The sequence below is a fragment of the Lepidochelys olivacea genome (assembly GCF_965140295.1).
Source record: "Lepidochelys olivacea isolate rLepOli2 genome assembly, chromosome: 8".
Lineage (NCBI taxonomy): Eukaryota > Metazoa > Chordata > Testudines > Cheloniidae > Lepidochelys > Lepidochelys olivacea.
The window spans coordinates 96,523,433-96,539,565 of NC_140418.1; the positions used below are offsets into that span (position 1 = coordinate 96,523,433).

The 16,133-nt window shown below is 43.9% G+C and overlaps 1 protein-coding gene across 1 annotated transcript; it reads right to left on the reverse strand.

The window, feature by feature from the left end:
* Window positions 1-502: 502 nt before the first annotated feature.
* Window positions 503-12,022, reverse strand: DMRTB1 (DMRT like family B with proline rich C-terminal 1; the record flags this gene model as incomplete). The annotated part of the gene is made up of 5 exons (XM_084636638.1): window positions 503-2,151; window positions 3,472-3,550; window positions 4,845-4,987; window positions 9,492-9,724; window positions 11,605-12,022. The coding sequence occupies 5 exons, from the start codon at window positions 12,020-12,022 to the stop codon at window positions 1,951-1,953; spliced, it is 1,074 nt and encodes a 357-aa protein (XP_084492764.1). The 3' UTR covers window positions 503-1,950.
* Between the last annotated feature and the right edge of the window lie 4,111 nt (window positions 12,023-16,133).

Consider the following 16,133-nt stretch of genomic DNA (forward strand, 5'->3'; position numbering starts at 1 on the left):
TTTTCAGAAGTCCTCAGCATGCAGCAGTTCCAGTTGTTGTGCTGGGTACTCAGATCTTTTGAAAATCTGGCCAATATTGTGCAGTACAGCAAGTTATTCATTATAGGAAAACAAGTTTTTACCTTTTCCTCTTGGCAATTCAAAATAATGCTGTCTCCATTTGTAGCTCCCCAAACACCTTCCATGAGTGCTATAAACCATTTGAACTGTTATTTTACTACATTTTTAAAAAGTAAAGTGATTTTGCAGTTGAATTTAGTTCCTTTAAAGCTCTCATTTAGCAAAAGATTGTTAGCACATATACCAAACAGAAGAAATGGAAGACTGTTTATCTTGCCTTCTTATTTTTCACTTCTATAATAGCATTCAAAGACTGCAGAAGCAACATTTCCAAGACTAAATAGCATTGTAGGCTGGTTTGTTATATAGAATTGTTCTTTGGAACGTTTAAAAGTTGCCTAGAGTAATTATTTATAAATGTACAAGGTTCAAAACTTAAGTACAGAACAAAACATTTTAATGTATCGTGTTTAATTATGCAAAATCAATTCAAACACTAACAACTGATCTACTCACTACAAAACACATTTTCTTGAGAAAGTACAGAAAGAGGAATGCTCCATTCACTATTATTCAAACATTATTGTCCATCGATGATGATACGTTCTGGTTTAGCTGATTTATTATTGAAACTGGTGTTTTGCCCTAGTTACTTTATAACTAGTTGGCTAGCTGATCTCTCCACATTTTATGTAGTTCACCGTGCAATTCCAATCCATTTATATTGGGCAACCCATACACCCCCTTAAATCAAATCTGGTGGCCAGCTTCCACTGTGTGGGCTCCCAGCATAGTGTGTTTCCCTGGAACTGATGTACAGGGTGTCTCGGGCACACAAAATCCTGGAGGTTGAGCGACCAGACTTTACTATGTGCCATCATGCTCACAATTTAAAGTGAATGTGCCCTGTAAAGGCAGCAGGGCCTCGAGTTCATCTGGAAGGTGATGAGGGGGCCCTGGATATCAGTATAGAAGATCAGACCCTCCCCAAAACTATTTCCACTGCCTCACTGACAAGTCCCCCTAACCTATTACGCTTCCAAAGCCCACCTGAACTCCAGTGTATCAAGCCCTGACTCTGCTACATGTATCAGCTGCCAAAACCTTCCTCTCCCCATCACCCAATTTTCAGGCACTAAATCTCATCACTTAACTGTTCCACAATATTCAGAACCAGCTTTTTGTGGTAGCAAACAGATCTACAAACAATGTCCCTTTGAACAATGCCTTAAACATAAAAGGGCTAGATTGAGCCTTTATGCTCAGCCCCCAACCATGGGGTGTCACTAAGGGCTAGTCTCCTGCACTGCGTCTGGTGAAGGTGCTCTGTGCTGACGGGAGAGAGCTCTCCCATCAGCATAATAAAACCACCTCCGCGAGCAGCAGTAGTGATGTCGGCAGGAGAAGTTCTCCTGCGACACAGCCCTGTCTACGCTGGCACTTACATCAGTATAATGTACAGTTGCTCAGGGGAATGGCTTATTCACACCCCTGAGCAACATAAGTTTATACCAACATAACCTGTAGTGTAGACAAGCCCCAAGAGAAGCCTCAGGGAAGGAACTGTACCTTGAAGTCACAATTCCTCCCCTCATCTCCACTTGCTCCAGAAGGGAGTAATTTACTGTAACCCTGGGAAAGCTTTGCCAGTTGGTAAGGTAGGAGCCAGTGGAGCAATGGCAGCCCTGGGGCTGTACGCAGCAAGGGAGCCAGAACTGTGTTTATAGTAGCCCTAATGCAACTGTGAAGTGATGTAGGGGACTTCCCTCTTCTGCCCTGTGTGGTTGCATTAGGGCTAGTGTCAATCTAGCCCAAGATTAACTAATGATATTCTCTCTGAGAGAGAGTGCTGCATGCTCCGCAGCTGTTCCCTAGTACACGTACATACATTTAGTGTTTAGAATACGTGGCATGGTCTCCATTGGTTTCTTCCTGAGGAGATGGCTGGCTGCATTCACAGATCACCCCAGAATCCCGGCTATCAGTGGTGCCAGCTAAAACAAAAGCAGAATATAACACTGTATTGCTTTTTAAAATTGCACTTAAATTGACATTACATCCAATAGAACTCAAAATTTTTAGCTGTGAATGCTCAATATAAAATAACTTTAGTTAATCCAAACCAGTTTTTCCCTCAACCAAGTCAAAGGCACTTGAGATCATGAGGACTATGACTGTCTAGGTCATGGTTCATATTTCAAACACCAGCTGATTTTGCTGCAGCCAGGTCTAAAGAAGTGCAGCGAGACTGTTTTAAAATGGCAAAGGGCATGAATTTCCCTCTTGGCAAGTATTTTAGGAATTTAAGCGCATATGAAAACAGGATTGTAATGCGAGCTGTTTTACAGCCTTGATGACAGTGAGCCTTATCGCATGCCTACTATATACACTTTTTCAATTCTGAAGGTGCAAAAGCCTTGACTGAATAAACAGAACATGAAACAGAAGGAAATAAGTAGGAGACCTCAGTCCTTAATTCATAATGTTGACTTGCTAGTTTGTATTTAAAGCTCTCTCCTTTTCCCACATAAGACAATTCTTTCTTCGGCTGTGGCTTCACTAGAGAGCTTATAGCAGCGCAGTTGTAAACTCTCTAGTGTAGCTGCTCTAAGAAGAAGGGAGAGAGCACTTCCATCAACTTAATTAATCCATCCCCAATAAGTGGCTCTTCCGCCAACACAGCACTGTTCTTTAAAGAAAAAAAAACCTGTTAACGGCTTCTGCCCTCAGATACTACTCAGCACGAGCATTGGTGGGCAAATTGGGAAAGTTAGCAAGAGTTACAGCGTAGTATCTCTTATGTCAAAAGAATTACTGTGATATTAAATTTTATAATAACATAGTATATATTACAAGTCACCATTATAAAACCTGACTTAGGAATGAATACAGACTGTGGTCATTTAGCTGGAAGGCCTATGATTCAAGACTTTCCAGCAGCTGTTGTTAGCCGAGGAGAAGCCTTTTCTGCTATGATGTTTGTAGCTCCCTTTGTCTTGGAATTTCCATCAGGCCAGAGGCTCAGTGGCATATTTTTTTCCTGCCATACTTTTCTGTATCAATTTTCTCCTAATTACTTTGCCAAAGACTACAGGAGGAGCCCCTGTCACCTTGACTGCCCCAGTTTGACCTGAGTCCAGCAGATCCCTTTGGACAAATGATCTAACAAAGTAAGTTTGAACTTGACAAGATCCCTATGGGTCTGTCTGCTCTGATTTTCAGAGGGTTTTGCACTTTGTTTCTTCACTATTTATTAGTCTTTCACCGGATTTGAAACCAGAACAAAATGCATCTTGAAAAATGGGATCAAACACTGTTTAGTTTCACTGTAGCCCCTTTTCACTGTAGCCCCTCTCATTCTGTATCTTCTGCTGAAATGCTATTTTGTAACCTACAGAAATAATCCCTCACTGATTCACCGTTGATAGTCCTACTCCCCCTGAAGCTGAAGTACAATGTGGCTGAGTCAATTTTCCCTATATCCCTCACCCTGAAAGAAAAAGCCACAAAGAAGTGCTAAATGAGGACACTGGCCCTTTAAGATAAATACCAGGAAGTCCTGTACTTAGAATCAAATTCTACTGTCAGGTACATGTTGGGGTGTCCCACTGATTTCAATGTGAGCTCCAGGCAGGTAGCTGAGTGCAGAATTTCTGACTATTCAGGCTGGCTTCTAACTGGAACTCTAGGAAAGTTTGATTCAAGAGCTGACCTTTATGGCTTAGGCTATCCCTGAAACTGGCCTGAGCCGGAATTTCTAATCCAACAAATACCCCCAAACCCAGGAAAAGTTTGAAACCAAACCTCGCTCTCTGGGTCCATCTCTGTCTCTAATGATTGATTCAAATGAAATAATGTTGACGATTACAGTAAAAATCCTCACAAACTCTCAACTGTCCCACATGCTATGACTAGCCACAATCACTATTATTTGATGCAATGAAGATGATGTACTCTTCTGTTTACTCCTCACCTCTACTCAAGAGATACTGGACTTTTCCCAATAGGTGTAAGAAAGGGATATTATTTGTAAATCATCTGTCACAAGAACACGGCATTTAATCAGATTCTCATTTTTCTCTAATAAGCCAAGCATTGAAATATAGAAGTGCACATACAAATATTTTGAACTAGAGCTTGACATAACCCAAGTGCTTCATTCTATTGATACTGGTGATTTATTCTTTGAGCAGTTCTTCCCTCTTGTGGCCACAAATGGCTGTATTTGGATAGAAACCTTGTCCGAAATTTAAAAAAATCATTACAGACATACCTGCCATGCCCCAAATGTGGGACGCAACATGTGACAAAGACCCAAACTGAGGAATATAAAAAATTATTCAAGCAGAAAATGTAAATTGCTGTGGGATATAGCCCTTTGGTGTGCACAACTTTCTGTGATCTCAGTTTCTGAAGAAATTATTGTGACTGATGTACATCATTTTCAACTACAACGGTGAGAGGCCACTGTATTTGTGTGGAATGTATGCCACTTTGGGATGAAAATTAGAGCCATTGGAGAGGTTTTATTACAGATAATAAAGGTCAAATTCTGCTGTCCTTCCAGGCACAAAATTCCTGTTGATTTTAGTGGGCCATGATATAGTCAGTAAGGGAGGTACAAATGCCCAGAATTTACCAACCAAAAATGAAAACAATATAGTTGAGAGCTTTTGTTGTATTTTACATACCAATTAGCAGGACACATCAGACATTTTACCACATAAAACAGCTCCCTGAGATCTGATATGCTTCATGCATAATATCGCTCACCTTGCACTTACTTACCAGATGGTTCCTTGGGTGTTTCAGCCAGAAGTGGAAGGGGTGGTGGAATGTAGTGAATCCCTGGCAGAAAGCCCGGAGGTATAAACTGAGGAAGGGTAGGGTAGTAACCTTGTTGGAAATCTCCACCTGCATCTTGCATCTGCACGAACACATAAAACAAAGCTCCTTCAGTCCAGATATTGCCTTAACCACCCTATCAAACCACCACCCTCACTTCCAGACCACATGCAGTGAAATCAGTGGCATTACATATGATATGTTAAAATGAAAGGCCATAATTTACTTCACTGGTCAGTATTTTTCTGTTTGTTTTTCTATTGTTAAAACCCTGCTACAGGGGAAATCACAGAATTCTTATTCAGGCAAAACTTCATTGAAGGCAGCCTACCTGTCGAATATAAGTTTTACACCAGCAATGGAATATGAGTGTCTGAGTAAAGACTTAATGATTTGTCCCAAATACACCTGCAGCATAGAACACAACAAATGCAGGAAACGCTTGTTATTAATGAGACACTGAATTAAAATCCATATTTCCAGGTACAAAACAGCAGCTGCTGGTGACTTATTTCCTGGTTTGTATTAGGGATCCTTAATGCCAAATGGGTCGTATGAAAATGTATGAAAAGTCAGTCATTACTGTGCACATGCAGGAGCCACTTTTAATCCGCAGTTCAGTTGTTTCCTGTTTTGTTTTTTGTTTTGATGTCCTCATAAAAGTGAGCATCTGTTAGCAATGGCTGGAGACTGGCACAGTAACACATGGAAGTAGGTACTTATATGCATGCATAATTGGATTCAAGAAAGACAAAGTGGGTCCAGTATCTTGTACTGGACCAACGTCTGTTGATGGAAGAGACAGGCCTGCTCTACACTAGAAAAGTAGGTCAATTTCACTATGTCGGTCAGGGGATGTGAAAAATCCACACCCCTGAGCAGTGTCGTTAAGCCAACCTGCATCCATGGGTAGACAGCATAAGGTGAATGAAAAATTCTTCTCTCAACCTAGCTACCACCTGTCAGAGAGATGGATTACTTACACTGAAGGGAAAACCCCGCCCTTTGACATAGACACTGATTCTCAACAGCAGTTTTCAGGGGTGCAACCAAGGACTGGGCTTCACCTGCCAGGGCTTGGACTTGGGGAGGGAGTGCCACTGCCACCCCTCGACTCATCTCAGAGGGCACCCAGCCTGTCTGGGTTGGGGGTGGGGCGCAAATCAAAAATTGCAGTGTCACTGCTGAAGAGAGATCTCCCCCTGCCATCAGACGGGTCTGCCTAGCAGCCAGTGACTCCATGAACAGGCAGCAGCTAGCCAAGGAGACATACCACTTCTCTGCTCTGTTACATCAGCACTTCAGGGAGCAGGGCCAAATGGAAGGCAGAAATTTGGGAGCACGCCTCTACACGTTCCCTCTGGTTGTTGGTCCGCAGGTTTGTCTATAAAAGCTTAAAAGTTTCTGGGTAAAAAAAGGTTGTGAACCCCTGGCGTAGGCAGCATCTACACTGAAGCGCTACAGCAGCACAGCCGTGCCATTGTAGCCTTTTAAGTGTAGATAAGCCCAGAGACAAGCCTTTGAGCTACAGCAGGCTCTTCAGGGCTGGGAAAGGTAATCAGAGCGTCAAAGCTAAATACAAGGAGGAGCAGATTGTTAAGCGAGGGGTTAACACATGTTGCAAGGGACCATTCAAAATGGAGTAGGCTATTAACACCTCTGCAGTAATATGACACAGATGGGTTAGTAGGTTACAGATGGTTATAATGAGACATAAAATCAGTATTTCTATGGAGTCCAAGATTCTTAGGCCTTGACTACAGTACCACTTATGTTGGCAAAATTTGTGTCGCTTGGGGATGTGACTGTTCCATCTCCCTGTGCGACATAATTATGCCAGCATATGTGGTAGTGTGCTTCGTGCTGTGTCGGCGGGCGATCTATTCCTACTCACATAGCTACCGTCGCTCATTGCGGGTGGTTTAATTATGCCGATGGGAGAGCTCTCTCCTGTCGGCATAGAGCGGCTACAAGAGATCTTACAGTGGCACAGCTGCATTGGTATGGTTGTGCTGCTGTAAGCTCTGTAGTGTAGACATATCTTAAGGGTCTAGCAAAGTTCTGAATTTAAGCTCCCAGGCTAATCTTTTGAAGGTAATGTGCAGGTTTCCTTTGAGGACAATTCTGAAGGTATGTCTATGTTGCAATTAAACACCGGTGGCTGGCCCACGTCAGCTGACTCAGGTTCATGGGGTCGGGCTCAGGCTATGGGGCTGTTTAATTGCTGTGTAGACATTCAGGTTGCAGCCTGGGTTCTGGGCCTCCCGAGATTCCCTTCCCCGCTGACCCATTCCTCACCAGCTTCCCCCTCCAGCTGACCTCTGAGTAGGCTGTTCAAAAATGTTCTGTTGAAACTGTTTTTTGATGGAAAATTAATTTTCAGTAGAACACATTGTTTCAGGTAAAGTGTCTCCTTTCTGCAAAAAAATTCAATTTTTGTTGAGAAACCAATGCTCCAAACCAAATGCCCCAAACCAGAAATATTTTAATTACATATGCTGCTATAGCGCCTCATAAGCAAATGTACTGCAATTCCCATGTCCCCATTCTCCTCTCAGGGCAGTGCTCCTTGGGACTACACCTCCCATGATGCACCAAGGTAGTGCATCCCCCTACAGGGGAGACCAGAGTCATTGTGAGAGATGTTGTTCAACCAGGGAGCCCAGCCTATAGATGAGAGTGGGAATATGGAGCACCTGAAATACAAATCCCATGAGACACCACAACAGCATTTCTGAATCAAAATATTTCAGTTTTTATTGAAATTTGTTTTTGAATTTTTGCCAAAAAATCAAATGTCTGTTATGAAATTAGACAAAAGCTAATTTCTTTCCATTTTTGTTGAAATTTTCTGCTGATTTTTTTTTTAACCTGGCCTCTACTCCCACCTTCCAGAGCAGCAGAGGGAAGAGCAGAAAGCTCACTATTTAGCATCACATTTCCCTCTACTGTGCCATAACTGGTTGGCAAAGTTTTCACACACACTGTTGCTCTCAAAGCAACCCCTCAGTCTCACACAGAAGCAAGATTCATAGGCTCTGCTGGGAATCGAGTTAAACCCTCTTTGAAGGATTTGGTGGAGGAATAAAAGAAAAATGAAGGGGAACCAGAGAGATTTCCTCCCTTTCCAAAAGAAAGATACAAAAAATTAATACAGAAAAATATGAAAGTACAGGCTTTTTATCATATACTGGTATTTGTGAAAAGCTATTGATAATAATAGTGATCTCCTTTGTAAAGCACTTTGAGCTCTACTAATGAAAAGCACTATAGGTATAAATAGTTATTACTATTATTCTTACCTGTGTGATTAACAATGCATAACTGTTTTAGATTGGTGGGAAAATGCATATACTTTTCACCATTTATGCTGCTAATTTTTTAAAAAAAGAATTAAATTTTTTTTGCAATTCTCTCACTTGGGAGACCCTAAGTCGATTAGTCCATTTCACTTTTCATGTTTCTTGTCAGTGCCACTTTCTGATTCCCACGCAGTAGCACACTGCTGCACATTTGGCTTGCAAACATGCAGGGGGACACAGTTTATTTAAATCCAAACAAAACACTGCTTTAACTGTTTTTTTTTTTGTTTTTTTAAATTTGCTAATCCCATTTCTGTTAATTGTTAAAATATTTTTATTTTAAAAAAACAACAACCAAAAAGGCTGCTTGGCAGTGTCTCAGATGTCAGGTTTTTGCCACAGTGACCTAAGATACCATACATATGGCGATAGCAAGAAACATTTAAACACGGATCTACAATTTTAGGGTCAGATTCATCCCTGTCTCATGCAGTGGCAGAAGAGAAGTTATTCTTGCTGCTCCTATTTTGCTGTTGCTAGAGGCTAAGACATAGGCTAGGGCAGCTATAGAGATCCCCTAAATTGCTCCTGCCTGTCATAGCCCCAGGGGGTTGCAGCAGATGGGAATCACAGTCATAGGTGCCGACTCCATGGGTGCTCCCGGGGGTGGGATGGAGTGGGGGTGGGGCCTGGGGCGGAGCAGGGGTCGAGCACTCCCCCTCCCCCGGGGAACTGAGGAACTCGGTGCCTATGATCGGAGTAGTACTGCCTTCTCCCGTACCGGATCTGCCCTCTCCCAATTCTGGTCAGCTCCTGATCTGTCCCACTCTGGATCTTTCCTATGCCATAACTTCCACCAGGCAGCCAGTTGTCCTGGGGGGGCAGTCCCTGCTATATTAAGAGGATTTCACTGGGGAACCCAGGAGACGTTTTGTGATAGCTATGCTGACACAAACTGGTGACATTTTATTGGTTCATTTTCCCTCCGAATCTTTATCCTTCAAGGCTTCTGCACACACAAATGCCACCGAAGTCGACAAGAACTGTGAGCACAGAGGGCTTGCAGAATCTGGCCCACAACTTTGAACCCATTTGATTTTTCTAGGTTCAGGTCAGACCTTTAACATTATTATTTGTGCCTGTTTTGATCAGCTTATGTATCAAGATACCACTGAAGTAATTAGTGGCCAGGCTAACTTGTCATGGCTACTCTAATGGCAAGATAGCATCCTACAATACAAAGAGCAATGTGTTCAGCAGCAATTAAAAGAAACCACTACTTACTGACAGAGGAGCAGCACTCCCTGGTCCATGGTTGCTAGGGACATGTCTGAAACCTCTTTGAAGGGGGATCCCCGGAGACACTGGTGCTCCTCTGCAGCTGGGCTGATTGATGGCAAAGCCCATGGGGAATGGGTGGTATGAGTACATACCAGAGTACCCAGGATACAGTTTTGGAGGTTCTCTCTCCAGGTATTCTGGGCTGACAACACATTCTTGAGGCAAAGCAGGATGGGCTATGAAACAAGCAGCGAGGAAAAATAAAAACAAGCAAAAATATCACTGCAAACAGTTTGAAGGTAAATAGAAATAGAGAGTCATGGTGCCAAAATCTGTCCTCAGCCAGTGCAATGGAAGGCAGAATCTGACCCTTAGGTTTTACATTCACTTCTTATTCAATTTCTTTTTTTTTAAATTAGAAAATTAGGATTGGGGAGGAAAGAAGGGAGCTCAACGGTGATGGAAGACGGGTTAATACAGCTTTGGGAGAGCAAAGTCTGCCTTATGCATCCTGAACCAAGTTGTCAGCAAACTACTGATTGCAGAATCTCTAATACTTCTGCTGCCGTAACAGGTATGACAAACAGCTAGCTTTCTAGTTTCCTGTGGCAACAGTTAGAAAATAATCACCTTTTAGACTTGTAAATCAAGTATTAAAATTTAATACTGAAATCAATGAGAGGGAATAAAGAGCTCTGTACCCTGTGATAGCTGTCATTTCTACAGAGTTGTTTGCAGTTGGTCCCAGGATATGAGAAAGACAAGGTAGGTGAGGTAATATCTTTTATTGGACCAACTTCTGTAGGTGGAAGAGACAAGTTTTTGAGCTTCACAGAGCTCTTTCTTGACCTCGGGTCACCTGCAGAGCTGTGAGGCTTGAAGCTCCACCAACAGAAGTTGCTCCAATAAAAGATATTTACCTCACCCACTTGGTTTCATTTCTACAGAGTTAATTTTCAAAGAACCACTGTATTTTGCTATTAAAAAAAATCTTGTTCACAAAGTGATATTCCAAAGTAGTGGAATCCCCATCATCTATGACTAGACTATATCTGGGTCTCAAGGCCTCATCCATTCAAATCCCTCCTGAAAGCCCACTTCTCCTGTGAGGCCCATACACATAAAAAATAATCGTTGGTAGATGAGGCAGGGCTGGAACTATCTGAAGCGATTCCTTCCTCCCCATCTCCCAGAGCATCTGGTCTTTCTTGCCTTGTCTCCTAGATTGTTAGCTCTCCAGGGTCCCAGTCGAATGACTAATGTGGTCAGTGGGAGTCTTAATAAATAATAATAATGGATTATACAAGGCACACATTACATACTCTACTGTGTATAGAACAATGTCAGAAGTGATGGACTAAATGATCATAGGAATTTTCCATCTCTACATTCTGTTTTCTGTTCTTAAATACAAAATAAACTAACTGATTCCAGCCAAATGTAGTCTGTGCTACATAAATCCAGCCCAGGAGCTTTCCTTATCTTTTTTTATGTTGCCACCATAAAATGCCTGCTCTAAACAACTCCAGCAGAAACTCCCCAATTTATCTGTACTTTCTGTTTTTCTGTGTTTTTTTTTCTTTTTCTTTTGCTGGAGGGCGTGTTTGTAAATGTAAAAATAATAACAGCTCAGAAGAAAGTGCTCAGGGTGCTCTACTGAATAATCAGGATCTTGTCACAGACTCATTTCCCTCTTAAACAAGGACTAGTAGCACGAATCTATCTTTGCAACAAGGAAACAAGCTGAGGAGCTGCCTACAGTGGTTCCTACAGCTACAAAGTCCATGAGCACAGCTTGGAAACTTTGCAAAACCAACAATAAGTGCAGCACTGCATACAAAACACACTTGCCTGAAAACATGTCCCCGGAACGGGGAAGTAGAGTGAGAGCAGCTTCAACAGCCCTGGGGAACAGGACACCTGGGACCTAAAGATTTCTGAGGCACTAGACAGGCATGGACGATGGATGGACAGACACTGACCCAACAGTACCCACTGATAGATGGACAGACACTGAATGATGGACACAGACAGACAGATGGACACAGAGATAGAAGTTAATCATCTTGAGTGGAGGCCTAAGGAACAGACACCCCAATGCTGAGCTGGTCCCTACCAAAGTCCCCGAAGAGTGGGGAGCTGGGAGCAGGTAGTGCCCTGCGGGTCCTGGTTCTGCTGCTTGCTGCTGGGGTGGTCTTGGCTCCTTCACACCCGGCCACGTGGCTGCTGTGTTCAGAGGTGTTGGGGCCAACTGCAGGAACCTTCCGACCTTTCCCATGAACCGGGGTGCAGGCCACAGGCGGAGACGTCTCTCTGGGTGGGGCATCCGGGTCCTGCCCCTGCATCGCCTTCTGAGCTGCCATGATCTTCTGGCGCTCTGTGATGAGCGCACACTTGTCGCAGGGGCAGAGCTTCCAGCGGCAGTGGCCCGTATGGCCCTTGACTGGCACCACAAAGCCATGGTTCCGGCAGCGGGAGCACTTGGGGGTGCGCAGAGCTGCCTTCTCTGCCATCGCTGCCGCCTCGGCCTGCATGGCACCCCCAGCCAGGCAGGCGCCTAAAGCTCCATGTGCAGCAGAACTTGAAGAAGCTCAGCACAGGGGCAGGGCGGGGCAGAGCCTTGGTGTGCCCACAACCACTAGCTACAATGTCACAACTGAGCCTGCTGGCCTTTCTGCAAGGAGGAGCAGTTGAGCTCTGCTCCCAGTTAGTGGTAGTGTGCATAGATCTCAGAGCTGCTGGGACAGCAGCAGGTGAGGGAAGAGCAATGCTCCAAGGATCTGGGCAAGAACAGTTCTGCACTTTCTGGCAGCTGGCATCCCCAGCACTGTGGGGCCCAGAGCTACTCTGAGATAGAGCCCTCCATTCCAGCAGGGCTAAGTGGGCAGATCTCCTGCTGGGGATGGAAGTAAGCACTGTGCTGGGGTTGTGAGTGCAGCATGTTGACTTTCGTCCCTTTTCTATGCACTTGCAGGTCCAAGATGTAACAGTGAATCAGTGTGGTTTTGAAAAGAAGACATACAGGGCCAAGTTTGCAAAACCATGACTCCTGATTCTGCACAAGCAACCGTTTGTGGGCACATCCCTTGCATTTGCATGTGCAGATTGGAGAGTAACACACCTGATTTACACATGCAAAAGCAGTGGTTGCAAAAGGGTATTTTTGGCCATAAAAGCGGAATTTACTTGGGGTCCTTTTAGGGTTGCCAGTATTGGTAGGACATATTCCTGGAGGTTTTCGTCACATGACACAATCTTTAATTAAAAATGAATCTTTAATTCCTGGAAACTCCAGGACAGTCCTGGGGGGTTGTCAACTCTGGGTCCTTTCTGCCTTTCATTTAAAAGGCAATCTTCCCTTTTTGATACCCACAGTTACCATCATATTTTGCATGCATCTTATTATACTGGAATCATTATTTCAGTTCCTTTTTGCAAACTCAAATGTATTTTTCTTGAACAGGAGAGAGAGTCTCACTCCTTCAGTAGAAAAAATACTGATTTCCCATTCTGTTTTTTACAATGTTCATCTAATCCAGCGTATCATGACGAGAGCAGAAAGCATGTCTAATTCCTCCAGCCATCTATCTCTCTTTGTAATAATGCTCTAGTTTCAATATTGCTTGTAAAACTACCCGTGTTGTTACTGTTCCACTGGGTTAGCACTAGTATACAGTAGCCCATTTTCAGGGCAAAGCTAAACCCCAGGCAATGGAAGGGAGAATACAGCAAATCTTTTTCAGATGAGAAGAGTTAACCTTGTGACCTTGTGGTGAGTCAGTGGCCTCTACGTTTCCTTCATTAAAAGAAAAAACTGTTTAAAGTAAAGCAACAGTTAACCATAAAATAGTCCTTCATTTACGCATCAGCTTCAAGAGCATTGTCACAAGGTGAAGTATGTATTCTTGCTGCTTTGTGAGAGTTTTAATAAGCAATAGAATATGTTTCAAAGTGACACAGATCCTTCCTTGCAGGGCTTGTATGCACCTCCCACTCCCTCTGGGTGGAAATCGTAACAAAAGCTGTTGACTTTGAAACTAGTCTCCTGTCAGACACTTAGGAGCTTTTGAAAATGTCATCCTAAATGACTTTCATGTGTGAGTTCCACTGGATCTTCCGACTTAGCTTAGGGAAAATTTTCAAGAGTGCTCAAATGACTTAGACGCCTAAGTCCCATTGAAATCTGAGAGTTAGGTGCCTAACTTGCTTAGGCACTTTTGAAAAGACAGCTATTGAAACTTTTAGGTGCCCAACTAGCTTTGAAAATCTGGCCTCAAAAAGTATGTCTACACTGCAATAAAACATAGGTTTGTCAGGCATCCAGTTTTTGACCGGAACGCCCGATCAAAAAGGGACCCTGTCGGAACTGGTCCGCACTGCTGACTGGGCCTTTAAAAGTCTGGTTGGCCGCCTGCAGGAGGGCAGGCAGGGTGCCTGCCCGCCTCTGCGTGGCTCCCAGGAAGCTGTCAGCATCTCCCGCTGGCTCCTAGGTAGAGGGGAGGCCAAGGGGGCGCTGTCCCCGCCCCGAGCTCCAGCTGCGCAGCTCCTATTGGCCGGGAACCCCAGCCAGTGGGAGCTGCTGGGGCACCACCTGCAGGCAGGGACAGAACACTGAGCCACCTGGCTGTGCCTCCACCTAGGAGCCAGAGGGAGATGTCACTGCTTCTGGAGCCGCCTGAGGTAAGCACCGCCTGCACCCTGTGCCCCATCCTGCACCCAAACTCCCTCCCAGACTCCGCACCCCCTCCAACATCCCAACCCCCTCCCACAGCCCCCTCCCACATCCTGAACTCCTAATTTCTGGCCTTACCCTGGAGTTCGCACCCCCAGCCCAGAGCCCATACCCTCTCCCACACTCCAACCCTGTGCCCCAGCCTGGAGCCCCCTGCCACACTCCAAACCCCTCAGCCCAGAGGCCCTTCCTGCACCGCAAGCCCCTCATCTCCAGCCCCACCCTAGAGCTCGCACCCCACCACCAGAGGCAACACCTCCTCTCGCACCCCAACATCTTGCCCCAGTCCTGTAAAAGTGGGCGAGGATGGGGGAGAGCGAGTGACAGAGGAAGGGGGGATGGAGTGAGCAGGAGGCAGTGGCCTCGGAGAAGGGGCAGGACAAGGGTGTTTGGTTTTCTGCAAATAGAAAGTTGGCAACCCTAATAAAATACCCACGTCTAGCCCATGTCAGTTGACACAGGCTCACAGGGCTCAGGCTTCAGAGTTATAAAATTGCAGTGTAGACATTTGGGCTTGGGTTGGAGCTCAGGGTCTGGGACCTCATGAGAGGGGAAGGTCTCAGAGCCAGGCTCCAGCCCGAGCCCAAATGTCCACACTGCTTTTGGTGGACTCCCAGAGCACAATTTCAGGGGGGTTGCAACTACACTGCAAAGTGACAGGGCTTGAACCCTGGGTTCTAGCTTGACTCAGGCCCGGACCCTCCACCTCTGTGGGGTCCTGCGACCCTGGGTCCAAGTCTTGGGTTAGCATGATTTGTGTTTAGACCGAAGAGGGGTTAGGCTTGAGCTTGAGTTCAAAACCTGGGCTGACATAGTCTTTTAGACATTTTTGAAATTTTTACCCTTAGGTCCCAGTTTGGGCGAGAACTGAAGCACACGGTTAACTTGACTTCAATAGGATTTAAGCACATGCGCAAGTGATGTCCTGAAGTACTGTTTTCCTGAATCAGGGCCTTAGAAAGATGGAGGATATTTCTTTAATTATTCTTAACATTAATTCTACTCTATAGCAGTTTTTTGGCAGATTCCATATCATCCGTCTCAGTGTTGTTGCCGTATGTTGTGTACATATGCAGATTTACGTGTAAAGTTAAAAAAAAAAGTATGTATCTTGCCTTAGATACATAATACATCCAAATTCATTGGGATACTAAAAAAGTAGAGGATATTGGTGGGTTATGTACATTTGCTATGATAAATGTTCTCTCAGTCACATAATATTAATATTCAGGATATTTAATCAAGCATATTTATTTATTTCTCTTATCCCTCAAGACAAGCTGTGGACATTAATAGTTTCTACATAAATAAAACCAGACTTTCGAAAGCTTTGAACATTTTTCATTTAAGTATAGAGGAGTTATTATACATTCCATATAATTTGTTTCAAACATGGCAAAACTCTGTAAAGGGGTGAGTTTTTTATTTTCCTTGTGAGATGAATATTCACTTCTGCAGACAATTTGAGGAATCCTGCTATTCCCAATCTGCTATAATTTTATATATACATTTTAATTAGATACCCTATCACACAGAATTAACAAAACTACCAGACACCCAATTTGTCACAAATCTGAATATAATGCAGAAATCCATGTGAAAAAGGTGAGCTGGATTTGGCATAAAGACTATTATATGTTTGTTGGAAAAACAGTAAAGCACAATAAAAAAATCCTGTTTTCCCCAGAACTGGCTTTTAGATTTACTTCGATATGTGGAGTAAAATATATAAGAACCATAGTACACAGTATATACAGTTAGCATTTTGTAGTAATATAGAGTTTGCTAGAATGATTATTTTGCCAAAAATAAAGAGGAGGCAATCTAGAAGTTTCACAGTATTGAAATCAATAGCAATAATGTCTGTATTTCCCTCTGACTTCTGTACTGTGTAGAGTATAAAGCATGGTTTT